General features: G+C 36.0%; 3 protein-coding genes across 3 annotated transcripts; 2 read left to right on the forward strand and 1 right to left on the reverse strand.

Annotated features, from left to right (window-relative positions):
• The first annotated feature begins 141 nt into the window (after window positions 1-141).
• Window positions 142-4,906, forward strand: LOC148959224 (uncharacterized). Its single transcript, XM_089110881.1, has 4 exons — window positions 142-301; window positions 895-923; window positions 1,859-1,930; window positions 3,726-4,906. The coding sequence occupies exons 1-4, from the start codon at window positions 239-241 to the stop codon at window positions 4,099-4,101; spliced, it is 540 nt and encodes a 179-aa protein (XP_088967007.1). The 5' UTR covers window positions 142-238; the 3' UTR covers window positions 4,102-4,906.
• A 3,097-nt stretch (window positions 4,907-8,003) lies between these two features.
• Window positions 8,004-12,162, forward strand: LOC135690041 (sphingosine-1-phosphate phosphatase 2). The gene is made up of 3 exons (XM_065207482.2): window positions 8,004-8,692; window positions 9,021-9,110; window positions 10,683-12,162. Exons 1-3 carry the CDS (start codon window positions 8,102-8,104, stop codon window positions 11,235-11,237), a joined length of 1,236 nt encoding a protein of 411 aa, XP_065063554.1. The 5' UTR covers window positions 8,004-8,101; the 3' UTR covers window positions 11,238-12,162.
• Window positions 10,680-15,566, reverse strand: LOC135690049 (COMM domain-containing protein 1). The gene is made up of 3 exons (XM_065207495.2): window positions 15,271-15,566; window positions 13,706-13,903; window positions 10,680-13,446 (listed from the first exon to the last, which is right to left on the reverse strand). The coding sequence occupies exons 1-3, from the start codon at window positions 15,529-15,531 to the stop codon at window positions 13,342-13,344; spliced, it is 564 nt and encodes a 187-aa protein (XP_065063567.1). The 5' UTR covers window positions 15,532-15,566; the 3' UTR covers window positions 10,680-13,341.
• Between the last annotated feature and the right edge of the window lie 132 nt (window positions 15,567-15,698).

Raw genomic sequence — 15,698 nt, forward strand, 5'->3', positions numbered from 1 at the left:
AATGTTCTGTTTTTCAGTTCCGCTTGCTTCGAAGAAAGATGATGGAGTTTGAGTTCTTCGAATTTTGGCAATTATACAATATAACCTCGTATTCATATTAGTCAAACTTTCTTCTTCCGGCTTGTTTTTCCGTCACGCGCTGTACCGCAGCATGCGCGGTTGCTTATTTAAGATGAAAGGTCGCAGTTAGAAGCTGCCAAAGTCAAGGTTGCCGAAATTCAGAAAAAAGGTTGCCGTCATGTCAACCCTCTACGGTTTGCTTCTTGGGCTGCTGGCAGTCTACCTTCATTTCTTCGCGCCAGTAAGTTTTGCGACAACTTGAATTGAATTCAAATTTAGACGTAACAAAGTAATAAGTCCATGGCCTACTTTTTCTACAAAACGAAAGTTAATTTATTTCCTCTCTGCCAGATAATGTTTTGGCAATTTATGTCACCCTGCAATATGATAAGCCTTAATAAAAATAGCTCAATTAAGTTATAAAGTGTCCTAAGCAACCCAATGTACTTTATAAAATATAGATCTATATTAGATTTTACTTTTCATTTTGATAGCTTTACACCACTGTTTAAAATGAATAATGAAATAAAAGGAAATGAAGGGCCTATGATAAAATTTCATGCTACCACCCCTTGCCAATCTGCCATTGATCTAAAAGCAACAGTAACTGCCAGCACTGTTTGAATTCACAAGACTCCTTTTTGTACCTTTCAAAGTTGAATCAAGATAGAATTTACCAAACATTTGCATATTTTCCAAACCAGGATTGCAAATACAGGATTTTTACGCCATAAAAGAAAGAAAGGCTTATATTTACTGTGCAAGATTTACAACAAAATGCTGTTTAGCTAGCACTGTCCTTCAAAAATGTAACATTTTATGCATTTCTCCTAGATTTTTGGATACAGCTGTGTTTACACATAGTAAGTTTTTTTAGCAAGTGATACTAAGTTTAATTCTTGATGCTCTTGTGCTGTCGTGGACCATCATAATTTTATCCAAGATTTGCATGTTTCGAAGTCTGGTGGGACTTTGCATTTATGCTGTGTTTGGTTGGTAGGCAAGATCAAAAGCTATGTTAATGTTTTGGCAGCCCTTATTTGGAAATTTTAATATTTTTTGTAATTTTTGGCAGACAATGAAGCAGTGGTAAATATATTTTTGCTAAATAATAGGAGATTGCAATTAAGTCTGAAGTATGCTGCAATGAATGGATTTTTCTCCTCCATGATTTATTCTCCTCTCCCAATCCGAAAGTAATTGAAAATGCTATGGCTTCTTTGGTTTTTATATAAAAGATTAAATGAATTGAGATCCTCTGAAGACCAAGCAATAAGTTGACAAAAACTTTGACAGGTGTGCCAATATTCTTCTCCATTTCATTGAAAATTTGCAGAGGTCATTTCCTGGCTGGCCCTGTGCTGCCCTTTTTTCTTATGAGTACTCCTGCCAGATATTGTTATTCCATTGATAAAATGAATTATGGACTTAAGTTTAAAAATTTGGGTAATTTAAACTTTGTTTTATGATTGCCTGAAATTTTGAAGTGTTTTTCTGTCATTCTATAAATATAGTGATTAACTTTTCTTTTTGTTTTCAACAACTTTACCCGGCACAGTCACAACATTGGATTCCGTTCGAATACTTTTGGGAGGGGAGTGTAGGCTTGCTATCTCTGTCAATGAGTGAGTGTTTCTCTTGGTCAAAATTGTGTTTTTTTCTACAAAGTATGGTCTGCTAATGTGTCGACTTTTGTGTTGCCTTTCTGTGTCATGCTTTTCTCAACCTTTGGTTTTTTGTTGGGTTCATTTTGATTTTTCAACCAGTGTGCTGAAGAAGTCCATAAATTATTTTTCAGCTGTGATTCTAATTCTTACTGTTGTGGTGAAGAACAATGTTGCTATGACTATGGCTCAATTTGGTATGCATGGTAAGTGGGTGGTTTTCTCATAGATAAATGAATGCAGTTGCTGTTTATTAATTGTATTCAAGATGTTTTACCCATTTGAATAGACCTCTTTGTTACAAGACTGCACCACTATGAGTCCATGAAAAGTGTGTGAGATTGTACTTTGCCTAAGTTCTGTGTTGATAGAATTAGACCCATTGTCTCAAAAAGGAAACAAATATACCTCAACTCCAATAGTTTAGTTTGAAAAACAGACTTCTGTTTCAGGCCCTTAGATCAAATGATCTTTAAGCCCTGGCAAAACGACTAAACATTTCACTAAACTTTACACTCAATGTCTGTTTAGTCAAAAGTTTAGTGAAAAGTTTAGTCGTTTTGCCATCCTGTTTAGTGTTGTTTAGTTGTGTTAGGTGTTGTTGCACAAAGTTTGATTCTGGTAAAAAATGTTTAGCATTGTTTAGTGTTGTTTAGCAAATGTTTAGTCATTTTGCCACCAATTAACCATTTGTTGTGATCGGGCATGTGCTCTAGCTGTAGAAATCCAAAGGTTTTTTGTCTGTTTTCGTTGGTTTTCCTGTCTCTACGTGACCCAAAAAGCCTTTATTAGGCATCTGAATATCTCGTTGTACCTACTGTGTCTTCTTCAACAGTCAACTTAATGTGCTAAAAAGTTTTTTCTTTCCCTGTCGCTTCATCCCATTCTTATTTTTATCCACTGCTTGTGCATGGAACAAAATAAAGTAAAAGCAAATTCCTATGCAAGATCCCCAACAATCCAACAGCATCATAGACAGCTCGCAGTTCAAAAAGTTGAGTGAAATTTAATGAAAAGTTTAGGCACGTTTTGCCACCCTCACTAAACTTCGCTCAACGTCACTAAACAAAAGTTGGGTGAAATGTTTAGTGAAATGTTTAGTCGTTTTGCCAGGGCTTTACAATAGCATTAGTGATAAGCTGTAAAAGAGTGAAATGATACAATCCTGCTCCAGAAAATTAGTCGGTAGATACCCCCCATCAGAAGGTCCAACAACAAATCCAAGATTATGCCAGAATTTTTGCAATACCTCTTTGAAGATGTCGCACCAAATAATCAATTTTTGAAAAAAGTGTCATAGGGTAGTGACCTGAGTCTTTTCAGGGGAACAACTGGTAATCCTCAAATCAGTGCCCAGGTTGTGCTTTAAATTTCCAATTGTTTTTGCTGGAGTGGTCCTTTTAATGGGGTGCTTATTTGAAGGAGGCTATCATTAATTTGTAATTATTTCTGCAAATCATATCCAAAAATATAATAGTGGATTGTTGGAACATTTTGAATGATGAGTTTCAGAAGATAAAATTAGAATACACTGACTCTGAGTTTATGGTTGACAATACATGCACAGCCAGAGTGCTGCATCTCTTGTACAAGATGGACTATGCCAACTTGTGATAGACTACATCAATATTTCTGTTTAGGCTTCAACTTTTAACTTAACCCATTTTGGGCTTATTTGAAGAATGGGGCACTCATTCAAGGGAAGCAGCACTCATTTGAGGGGGCACGCATTAAATTTTTTGATTCATTCAGGATGTGCTTTCAACGGGGCCACTCATTGGAGGACATGAGCACAAATCCTGAAAAACTTCTTATTTGTTGTGTGTATCAGCATCATGGTTAATGCTATTATAATTACTTACATTTTATCTAATCATAACTTTCCCATTTTTTGACAATTATATTGATATTGGTATGCTCTCCCTCCTTGATGGGCAGAGTAAAACAGATTACCTAGTTTGAGTTGTTGACCAGCTTGCTTGCTTTTTGTGTTACTTAAAGGGTACTCATTGTCTTTGTCATCGCTTTCTGCTGTATTTGTGGCTGTTGTTACCGTAAAAGGAGAGCTGCTGTTGTCGTCAGTAATCCTGTTGTCCCGCAAAGACAAACTACAACTATAGTAGTCAACACACAGCAACACATGGCTGGACACCACAATCAAGGATATTACGGTGCTGCAGGTGGTAGCCATATTCCACAAGGTCAACCATATTATCCTCCGAATCAAGGCCAGCCACCCAAGTATATGGATGCACCACCTATGTACCAACCTGAAGGGTACCAAGGAGGATACCAAGCACCACCACCCCAGTATCAAGGGGCCCCTGCCCAACAACCACAGACAAAGGTTCCGAATGCACCTCCTCAATGGCACTGACATTTGACACATCAGTTTATGAAAAGAGCAGCATTGCATTTATAAATAATTTGAATAATGTAGAATTTTGACTTCAGTCTCACAATTCTATTGTTGATAGATCTTTATTTTCAAATACATTTTCTAGCAAACAATTCCTGTTAAAAGCAGTTCATTTATTGCCAGTGTGAAACCCCTAAAATACTTATGAAGCTCACTTTTCAGTGTAAAACCTATGCACAAATTCTTGTCCATATTTTTTTAATGATCTCTGGTACCCTATTTTCTCTAGTACTTCAATATGGTAATAGATTATGGATGCAGTTGGTTTTCATATGCTTGGATCATACCTTTTTTTATAATAAACCAGTAACAAGGTCTATGATTCATATTTTGTGTTTTATCTGTTCCAACCTGAAAGCAGTATATCTACAGTAATTCAAGTTGTTAACAGGGTTGAGAAAGTCCATACATTTTAGATCATATATTTTTCGTCTTTAAGAATAGAATGATGCATTGTCTCCTTCATTTTTTTAAATTTCTTTTTGCAAACTCGCTGCTGAAAAGTATACAGTGGAGACATTCTGTGGTAAGTCTTACAAAATATATTGAAGTTCTAATGAAAAAGCATTTGGTGCCTTGTCTGGAGGTCTTGTGGCCCCTTGCTTTTGTCCACCTTCTCACATTTAACCAGCCAAATCTTAGCTTTATACTCAAATAACTGCTATCCGGTTGGAATTCCTTACCCATTTTAAGCAGAAACTTGAATGGAAATGAAAGTTGATTTTTCTTTTTAAAAATGATGGAATACAATTTAATAAGTTAATTATTTGTGTTTGTTTTGTTGTTGTTTTTCTTAGTGCTTTTTACTTCTAACAGGTCATGCCAATAATTCTGTTTGGTCATTCAGGACCTTTCTTAACATCTAGAGGGGCAATTGCCCCTGCAGCCCAAGTGGGTTTCCAATATTTTGAGCAATAGGCTATTGTCCTCCTCTCTATATAAACAAAGGTTTGCCCCCACAGCCAATTTCTCTTGGAAAATGCAATGTGGTCAGTGATGTCAATTGCAGCACCACAGGGGACCCTCCCCCTTCCCCAGTTCTTGGCAGGATCCATTTTATTTCGTATAAATCCGATGATAATATGTCGGGGGAGGGATTATATTTTGGCAACATACTTTTTGTGATGTGCAGGCACGTAAACAATAGGGGGATGTGGGGGCGTAACCCCAAAGTTTGGAAAAACCAGTTACAGTTGGAAAACTTAACGGTTGACTTGGATTTTTTTCTCAAGACCAAACTTCTGAATTTTATATTTTAAGAATTGTGGGATTTTAAATGTAAAAAGTTCAAACTGATTAAAATTCACAGGCTGGAGCAGACCCATCCACTAATCGTTTTCTATTGTGAAGCCCCGTCTCCACTGGATCCAAATTGCACAATTGCGCCGTTTGCTTTCTTTCTGACGAGAGTTAAGGTGAATCAAATTAAGAACACGCAAAATGGATTTCCGAATAAGAAACTTGAAACTTTACAGTTTGGAATGATAATACCTATATTGATCAGAAAACATTAAAGTGGGAGTTTTTTGAGAGAACTGCGAGTAGTTGATCCAGTAAAAAATTAAGAGTTGTTCAATACTAAAAATTCTCAACGCTTCAATACAAAATTCAAATAATGAGTTATAAACCTATAATGATAGTTAAAAATGCTATTTTAAAATCCATCCATACTTATTAAAAGCTATAATAAATTGCTATGATAAAGCCGCTGAGAATCAAGGAGATATTACAAAAGCTGCAGCAGAAGTATTTGATCAAAGAAGGGTGTTTCATCTTACGAATCGGGCATATGCACTTGCTCTCAAATCATCATTTTAGTTGTAAAGAACGAAAAGGCATTTGGCCCTCTGAAAATTGCTAATAGTTTCCTTCGATCAAAACGAAAAAGATAAAGGGCTCAATTCCTTGATGCTTCTATATCGTGAAAAATATTTTTTTAGACAAAATCGATCTGCATCGAATAGCTTTAAAATGGGCAAATCAGAAAAAGGCTTCTTACAGTAAGTTTAAATGCTTGTGTCATGTTAATCTAAATTTAGAGATTTAGGTTTTTATGCCTTACGCTAATTATTTTGAATAAAATTTTGGTGATTATAAAGAAACTAGCATTACGGGGTAAGGGCTAGTTCCAAATATCTATTTGGTAGGTACAGTAGATTCGCAGGTGGAATGAAAAATTTCTCAAATGAAGTTGGAATTTTCATCCTTCCACGCCCCTTCAAAATTAGCCACTTGTTTTCGTCCTTGGTGATGTGGTCATGTTATTTTGAAACTGCCTTTACGTGACCCCCAGGGGGTCACTCAAACGTTTTTTATACGGGGAGGTTCATCTGCAATTATCAAAATTCACCTTAAAGTATCAAAAAGAAATTTCAGACCCAAAATTATCGGCTAAAGATCTTTGAAAAGACCCAAAAATATCAAAATTAAAAGTCTTGTTGTTGAGCACACAAGATACCACTAGTCACAATAATTTAGACTGTTTCCTATAAGAATCAATTTGAACACATTTGTGCGTGTATTCCTGTTTTTGATATTAGTTTTTGTTAGTTGGACCCGTAAGTATCTAAAAGGCATATTGTTAACTCAGGTATCCAAAAGTATCAGATATCAAAGAAAATTCTTACTCTAAATTATCAGATGCCCCCACCCCGTTTATGAAAATTTCAAGTGACCATCCTGTGATGTAATCAGAATTAGTCATAGGCGTTCCCTTCAGGTAAAATTGACGTTCCTTGTTGATAAAAGGGCTTTTCTGGCGGTAAAAATGGCGTGGCATAAAATTTTTGTTTGATGGACGATGTTAGTATGGAATTGAAATGATAAGAACAGCCTTAAAACCATACTGACAGCTGTTTGTGTAAGCTCTTGGATCACTAAGAAAAAATGAGAATTTTCTGACTGGATTTTGTGTACACTGCAAATAAAAACTTGGGAATGGTTGTAAGATTAAACAAAAGCTCTCGTGGCTTGCATTTAATACATTTTAGTATGTTTTCTTCAATTCTGTGCTTGCTCTGGAGTTCCTTGTCCCTGGGCCTGCCATAAAACCTTCTCTTGTTGTAAAACCACACTGTTTTATAGTTTTCCTGGTTGTCCCTTAGAGGTAAAATGAACCAATAAAACACCAGTTGGAAGTACAGAACGCCTAAATATATCACAAAAGCGGCGGTTCGGCTAAGAACAGTTTAGCGATTAAAAATGTTCAACTATTTTGGTTCTCAAATAACTCTTTCAGGGATCTACTTAAATTGGTGTAGCAAAGTACCTTCCAGGCACAACCTTGTCAACTTCTTGAATCATCCCTCCAGTAACTCAAACTTCAATCTATGATTCTAGGAACTGTAACAGTAACTCAGATAACACGATAGGAAGATGCCGACATCACCATTCATCTTTGTTCAGGGCCTCCCACGAAAGAGGGCCATGGCCCCTCGCATTTTTGCTAAACAATAGAGCTTTTTCAAAAATCTATTGTTATGATTTTTAAGTTTTCTCTTGCTCTTCACCTTGTGAATCTTTTTGTCCTCTCACAACAGATGAAAGGGAAACACAATAAAATATGTCGAAACTTTCACAAGGAGTAGTTTGCCCATACATAAGTCTTTATTGCAATAATTTGTGTATATTGGCATTTTTTGTTTGTGGTTTCTGCCAACTAAAAGCATACATTCCATGTTGAAAAATTAAAACGAAAAAAGCTTATTAATAAATGCCCCTCCAGCGTAAGTGCCCCTGATAAAAATTGGAATTTCAAAGTAAAAGCCTTGGCTAAGAATATTTTGCGGTACTGCCTCTTCATCGAAACAATCGAAAGCTGTAAACTTGATGCCAAGGGAACAAACCTACAGTATTCTTACGTCACTCTTCTTAATTGTGCAATGCTCAACGTGAGAGGAGTGTCATCAGAACAGTTCCGTCGCTAGAAAACACAGTAAGCTGCAGAAAACCGTCTAAAATGTTCAAGAACCTTGCAGATCCGCATTATGTATTGAAGTTTCAAAATCTATGTGGACTCAGACGTGGGAATTCTAGCAGGAAGTTAAAGGATCTGCACGACTCACTACAAGGACAAGGAGCCGAAGGCCTAACAACAAACCGCCCAGATGATGGAGCAGGCTCATGCTACAAGAGAGCGGGAAAAGTCGGATCACTTGAAGAAAAGGACAGCGATTTTTATGAGACAACATTAACTAAGGAATCATTTGAAAGTGGGCCGGATGGAGAAGTTCTCTATAATCGCTACATCCATTCGCTGTATTTTTTTGGCTCTGGCCTAGGCGATGAAATTTTCTACCTCACAGTGTTCCCGCTTTTGTTTTGGAACTGGGACGAATATGTCATGAGAAGACTGGTTTTCTTGTGGGTATTCTCCATGTACATTGGTCAAGGCCTCAAAGATGTTCTGAGATGGCCCCGTCCTCCATCCCCACCTGTGATTGTTGTCGAGAAAAAGTACGAGAGTGAATATGGAATGCCGTCTACTCACGCCATTGTTGGTTGCATTGTTCCTTTTTCTCTGGTTTACTTTAGTTATGGGAGATACGAGGTATGAAATCCATTCCAACATACCCATTTTATATATTTTCCCTTGTTAATTAGCTTGTCTGCTTGCTGCTAGCGATTTTCACTAGTAGTTGTCTTTACACATCGCAAAACAATTAAAACAATTCAGAGTCAATTCATTCACTGTCAATAAGATTGCTACTCATTCTTGATAAGGCTTTCATCTTCATATATCAGAAGTTTCGAAGGAATTCAAGTTTTTAACATTTTAGTATTATTTTAATAGCCCTGTACTGTATTTGTGAGAGCTATTTTATACATAATGATTTAGAAAGTTGCATTGTGTCAATTTGCATTTCTATTGGTTTCAGTTTCCTTGGCAAGCAGGACTGGCTTTTGTTATCTTCTGGTGTGGACTGGTTTGTCTTAGCAGAATATACATGGGAGTTCATTCTTTTCAGGTGAGTGTTACATCAAAATTTTACAGAAATTCATTTTGGATGTATTGTTTTGATCAAGATAAGTAGTGTTGCACCATAAAAAGACTTGTTTATGAAACAGTCTTCACTAGAAGTCAGGAGATGAATACAGCTACATGAATACAACAAATTATGTTAAATTGATGCTTTTGATGACTGCAGTCATCAAGGGTATGACAACGGCACCTAATGGTATGAAAATAAAGCAATAATCCTCCTGGGAAGATTTTATTTGCTTTACTTTTTCCTTCGACATTCCATACACTAAATGATGCAGGATTTAATTTTTGCATCATTTTGCAAAGAAATGAAGAGACTTTTTTGGGTTAGTGCAAAACCTTGTTGTCTAAAAGTCTTGTAGGATAGAAAAACTTGTATTTAAATTTTTTCAAGTCACTTCAAATCTTCACCTTGATTGATGTTTGTCACAGCATTCTAATGCTAAGTATATACCACAAATGGTTGCTTTTTGGTAGGCAAAAAGGTGAAAGGCTACCAGGCAAATTCTATCGCATTTCAGGCTCCATTCAGGAGGTTCATTCTTAATGAAGCAATAATATTTGGGTTATATCCATACTAAGCCTTAAACATTTAACATCCCCTATACCCATGTACATTCAACCTTTGGGCACTTGCTTTTTATAATCCTTTGCTTTTAACCATATTTGAATGTTTGCTTTGATAATTCCCTGTTTTCTCCTGGCTTCTCCATCTCCATTTCCATTTCCAGGTGACTTAATTTGAGACCAGCAGGCTAGGACGCATATTATTTGACCATACTAGGTTAACAAAGGTGTTTTGGACAAAAGTATGCATTTTGTTGGATGTGTCACCTGTGGTGAAATTATTTTCCTGTTCTTTGAATGAACTAATTTCTCAAATAACATTGAGATGTTGGTGGTTTGGTAGTTGTCTTTGTTTTTTCCCAATTCATTGTTACATTAACAAGGTTAAATTTCTAACTGTGATTTAGGGTGTACATTCCTTCCCCCAGTGAGGAGAATTAGAGCCAAGGGGATGATGGGGAAATGAATTACAAGATGCACCCTCAAACAATGCCAATATAGCTAAAATCTTATATCTTATAAATGGCAAAATACAGCACACATCTTATATTTGAAGGGGGCTCTTTTGAATATTTTGCTTCAAGACTGGACCTTTATTTATGCATTTACATTTCCATATTAAAAGATTTGCCACTTCAGACCTCAAGGCTCTCACAAAAACCAGAGATTTATGTTTGACGGGTCTCTTTCCAAAGCACTTGAATTTACTTGAGAATTTATGGCTGTATTACAGTTGTAGATTTTGAGTGCAGAAAGTTATTGCAAGCTCTAAAAAATACAAACATTAAAAGCTCTTGTTATAGTTAGAATTAAAGGATAAAATGGTAAAAGTTAAAAATATAAAAGCAAAGAGTCTGCTTGTCTGATTGATCTCGCTGTTTATATTATAATTTGTTATGTAATTTGTAATTATATTATAACCTTAAATTTTAATGTAAGGTTACATTACGATGCACATTTATGGCAAATATAATTTTTTCATTAACAGGACATTGTTGGCGGCTTGTGTGTTTCATTGATGGTGATATCATTCTGCTTGCCATTCATTACTGAAGGAGCAGAAGGAATGTTAAAGAGTCCATATGCGGGTATCTACATTGTTTTGGCATCTCTTGCCATGATCCTGATGTATCCTTCTTGTGACAAATGGACAAGAGCAAGAGGAGATACTACTAGAATCTTATGTGGTGGAACTGGAGCTATGTTGGCAGGCTGGATTACCTTCTACTTTGAAAATCTACCTATTCCAGATCCATATGATGGTGCACCATTCAAGCTTTTTTCAACTTCCCTGAGCTCGGCATTTCCTCTACTTGGAAGTTTCTTTACAAGATTTTTGGTTGGTGTTATGATTATTTTTCCAGTGAAGCTTGTTTTCACATTCACCACCAAGAAGATACTGGGTGCTTTGGTCCCAAACTCAGATGAATCACTAAATAAAAGGCTGTTTGTTGAGTTGACATACATTTTTATCACCTACACTGCAGTTGGTTTTGCTGCTGTTTATCTGGCTCCAAAGGCTTTTATCCACTTTAATTTGTAAAAAAATAAAGTTACTTTTCTTTGTTCTTTGTTCAATGATTTCATATTGTTATGAAAACACTTTTTATAGATGAATTGAATTTAGAAAGAGATGCATAATTGAATTATTACTTATTTGAAGTTCAGGAAAGTTTTGATAGGAAAGTTTTAAAGGAAGTGATCTTAAAGTTTATTTAGTTTAGTATAAGGCGACTCTGGTGCAGAAATTTTCCAGGGACAGAGGCTTTATCCTACCTGAGGTGTTCTGCAAGCAGTCTTTATTAGCCCTCAAGTCTAAAGGCAATCTAACTATATGGGAGTTTTACTATAAGGGGTTACTGTGATGTAACGGTATAAAGAATAGATAAAAAAAGCCATCTTGACCTCTAAATTTACTTAAAAATAGCAAAGAAAATGTCTTCGGCCCTACAGTATAATCCAGTTATAACATACTTTAGGGACCAGGGTATTAAGTAGGTTATATCCGAAGTATGTTGTAACCAGGGTAAGTAAAAGTTGTAACCAGACTAGTATGTTGTAACCAGACTGAAACCAAGCACATCTTTTGCTGGGAACAAGCAAACCAGTATGTTATATCTGAAAGTACGTAATAACTGAGTACATTATAACGGGATTCTACTGTATATGATGAAGAAAAAAATATAAGATTTTTAAACTTTTTGGCAATGTGAATAAAGTATTTGAAAATGTGGGTCATTTGATCTTACTTTGGTACATAAATGGTTGAAATTAGTAGGATTGGAATCAAACAAGATTTCTTAGGCGCTGAAATACCATGGAGATAAATATCTTAGATATTTCTGAATATAATGAAATTCTAAGATTTGAAGATTCTAGTTGAACTTTATTTCTTGAAATGTAGCATTGTTTTCGAGTTGATTTGAAAATTCTAGTTCAAAGATTTATGAATTATTCCCTGCAAGTCAGCTGGTGTTTTTTCTTACATAGAAAAGCTTCCATACATACTTTTATTGAGAACGGAGCATTTTCTAAGTTTTGTCTGATAAGGTCTCAACCAAATTATATCTACAAAAACCAGAGATTCTTAATAATTTGAAAGTTTTTACAGTTTATCATGTCTCACTTCTTCTAATGTGTTTGATAAACTTTTCTGTGATTTTCAATTTATCTTGAAGGTCAATCATAAAATTTGTATCCTCAAAGTTAATTATGCCATGCATTTAAATAAGCTTGTGTTGTTTTCAGCCCCGGCCAAGCCAGTGCAACATTTTGTCCAAAAATCCCAACATTGTTGGTAACTTTTTGGCATTGTTGGACATTGTTGAATGCAGGGGTGGCCAAACCAACGCAACATTTCATCAAACATTTGTCAATTTATCATCAACAGCATCCACAAGGCCTAATCTCATTCACTTATTGAGCATGGCTATGGGACTTGATTAAAAAAAAAGACAAGGATATATTTGAAATTTTGTTCATAGCAACAAAGAGAGTAAGGGATGCAAGAGTAGAAAATAGATCAAGAAAAGACACAAAAGGGGGTTATTTGAGAACATAATCAAACAAAAGCACATTCTTTTATTGTCTTCTTTGTTTGACGAAAGCTGCCGCATTTCATAAAGCAGATTTTTCCTTTGATGTTAAGTTTCTATCGTTTGTCACATCTTCCTAACCAAATCAAAACAAATCAAGTTATGGCGGCCTCTCATTACTGCACTTGCATGAACGCAGTTTTGTTGGACAGCGTGGCCAAACCATCCCAACATCGTTCAACAGTTTCCAACCTTTTTTATCAAAGTCAAACTTTGCCCAACACCCAACATCGTCCAACAGGTGGCCAAACCGGCTCAACATTTATACCCAACATTGTTGGACGAAATGTTGTGCCGGTTTGGCCAGGGCTTTAGAGGGGCACTTTGAGACTCAGGGTTTAGTGTGATAGATTTTATGCCATGTCTTAAACACTACTACATCTTTAGTTCCCCCAAAAGTATGTATACGTTTGATAGAAACTAAAAAGACTCAAATGTTCACAAAAAATTAGATTTCATAAAGTATAAATTTCTATATTATTTACAAAACAGAGGGTATTGGAAATTTGAATTAATTACATATTCTAAAGACTTCCCATTTCTAGAAAAATGTTATTCTTTACTAAAGTCTCTAATTTTCTCTTTGATCTTTTCAACCTTGCATAGAATTTCATTCAGCTGATCAGCATCCATTTCAAATCTTACTTTTCCCAGCCCCTGCAAAAAAAAAATGTTGCTTTGATGCGGTTGATGTAAAAACGGGATTGACATGCATACTTTGATTGGAGTCTGCCTTGGTACAGAAAGTACAGTATCTAGACAAAGTAGCAAGCAAGATCAAATCTTAGGAAAGTATTAGGAAGACACAGCCTTAATGGCCCCCCAGATACTACGCCTCTAAAGGAACAAACAATCTTAGTACATTGAAAATGACAACTTTATAGTTTTTAATTTTTTACAGATAGTAAAAACTTACATTTTGACTACTTTTATTTTCAAATTCTAGCTCATAGATTGCAACAGGTGTGTTAATTTGTTCCAGATATCTACTATGTGCTTTCAAATCAATTCTCCAGTTTGTTTGTTGCAGCTTGTTCCCAAAAGTGCTTTGACTGGTGACAACATCATGAATTTTTCCCTTGTGATTCTTCCAAAACTTTGTAACAGCTGCAGCCTAAAATTTGATAAAAAGAACTTCACTTCAATTGCAATTATTCTGGTCTTTCTTGTTCAATTTGTGCTTTCACATGGACGAATCATCACAGGTTGGGGGCAAATACTGCAAGTGATTTATCACACATGAGTCGAGTCAGATATTTGACCCTTGTTTCTGACCTTCCTAGAACTGTATTTTTTCAAAGAAATGTTGGAAGTAACTGAATATCTGGGTAGTTTTAAGGGCCATTATACCAACTTGGTTTGGTTAGGCCCTGGTATAGATTCCTTGGCAGCTGCACTCCTGAGAAATTTTTGTAGAACAACCGGTACACTCTTGCACACATGAAAGATGAGCATTCTTTGAGTGTGTTTTTGGATGTGGCTCAAATAAAAAAGTTTTTTTCAAACATGGCAAAGTGACTTTCTAACTTTGTACGCAACCAAGATTGGAAAAAAGTGTGTCATTCTAAATTGAGTGATCCACTTGAGATCAGGGTTGCCAAAAAGTTTCAGTAGGCCTGGGGCAAAAGTGAAAAAAGCCTATTGCAAGCAAAGTAAGCAGAACATTTTTGAATGCTGTTCTTTAGATTAGCTTATAATATGCTGCATAATATTCTTTGCAGTCATTTTCTTGCAATTGTTTCAATATTACTTTGTTTCCATTGATTCATTGTCATGTCAGGCACCGCGGAGCAGGGGGGGGCTTTAGCAAAAAATGCCAAATATTTAGCACTCAACTACCAGTAAAGCCTCTTTTTATAAGGTTTTAGCTTCCCCCCCTTTTTTTAGACCCCCCACTTTTCTCAACGCTCCGCAGTGCCTGCATGTATACTATTATCTCCATTCTATAAACTGATTACTATCATTTGACAATAAACAGATTAACCATATTCTTTAAATGAAATTCCTCTCTTTGCGAGGTTCCCTAGACGTTGAGGTCCTTAGGAAGTTTGCCCCCTGTAGCCCTGCTTGAGATCATACTTTAGGTTTTAGGATGATCGTGTTTTGGCCTTTTTGAAAATTTTTTTAGTTAATCTCTTTACCTGACAAACCTTAAAGAATTTGGGTAACTGCAACTCCCAATCATTGATTTTCCTAATTCCCTGAGATGTAAAACTGATGTAAATATGCACACACTCAAGAATCACTAAGAAATTTTATACACACTCAAATGTGTACACTTATCACAAATGCACTCTTGCACTCCCGGGTAATAGCTTGTGCACTCCCGAGATCTCGCCGAAAACTGCCTTGAAATCCAGACCGGGTTGTTAGGCTACCAAGTTTACTAAGTCTTCAGTCCTTGTTTTTATATGTAAGTTTTTCTTTAAATGAGTAAAGGCTCGATCAAGTTTTATAAAAATTCCTTGAATGAATACTAACTTGTTCTTCGCTGAGGGCACCTTCTCTTCGTTTCATTTGTGACGTAAGGAAGGCTTCGAGCTGTCGGAAGTCCATGTCGGAGTTAGCCATTGTTTTAACAAGACCATCAAACCTTTTAAGATACGCGATAAAACTTGACTCGTCCAGATCTGGAAATAATCCTTCGTGGAGAAAATCATCACCTATTCCCTCTTCTCCATAGTATTCTCGCTTTGCGATGCCGTTAAGAAGGCCAAGCAAGCTTTTATCCACACCCGCCATTTTCTCACTAGCCTCCTTGTTGGTTTGTTGGAAAAATCGCCTCGTTCTTAACTGATGACGTCATAAATGCTCAAGATATCAACACTGTTCATAGCTTTATGAATCAATCCGTCAAACAGATTCAAATTTATATTTATTGGACAAAACGCAGTCGCATCCTGTTATTA

The sequence above is a fragment of the Rhopilema esculentum genome, chromosome 10, assembly GCF_057945365.1.
Source record: "Rhopilema esculentum isolate cy_ngs chromosome 10, ASM5794536v1, whole genome shotgun sequence".
Classification (NCBI taxonomy): domain Eukaryota; kingdom Metazoa; phylum Cnidaria; class Scyphozoa; order Rhizostomeae; family Rhizostomatidae; genus Rhopilema; species Rhopilema esculentum.

Excerpts from the sequence above, each read along its gene's own strand:
- LOC135690049 (XM_065207495.2), bottom strand. The coding sequence starts at position 15,531 with ATGGCGGGTGTGGATAAAAGCTTGCTTGGCCTTCTTAACGGCATCGCA. Across the intron at positions 13,904-15,270 it reads GTGCCCTCAGCGAAGAACAA|GCTGCAGCTGTTACAAAGTT; the intron begins GTTAGTATTCAT and ends ATCAAATTTTAG. Across the intron at positions 13,447-13,705 it reads AAAATAAAAGTAGTCAAAAT|GGGCTGGGAAAAGTAAGATT; the intron begins GTAAGTTTTTAC and ends TTTTTTTTGCAG.
- LOC135690041 (XM_065207482.2), top strand. The coding sequence starts at position 8,102 with ATGTTCAAGAACCTTGCAGATCCGCATTATGTATTGAAGTTTCAAAAT. Across the intron at positions 8,693-9,020 it reads TTAGTTATGGGAGATACGAG|TTTCCTTGGCAAGCAGGACT; the intron begins GTATGAAATCCA and ends TATTGGTTTCAG. Across the intron at positions 9,111-10,682 it reads TGGGAGTTCATTCTTTTCAG|GACATTGTTGGCGGCTTGTG; the intron begins GTGAGTGTTACA and ends TTTCATTAACAG.
- LOC148959224 (XM_089110881.1), top strand. The coding sequence starts at position 239 with ATGTCAACCCTCTACGGTTTGCTTCTTGGGCTGCTGGCAGTCTACCTT. Across the intron at positions 924-1,858 it reads TACAGCTGTGTTTACACATA|CTGTGATTCTAATTCTTACT; the intron begins GTAAGTTTTTTT and ends ATTATTTTTCAG. Across the intron at positions 1,931-3,725 it reads GGCTCAATTTGGTATGCATG|GGTACTCATTGTCTTTGTCA; the intron begins GTAAGTGGGTGG and ends TGTTACTTAAAG.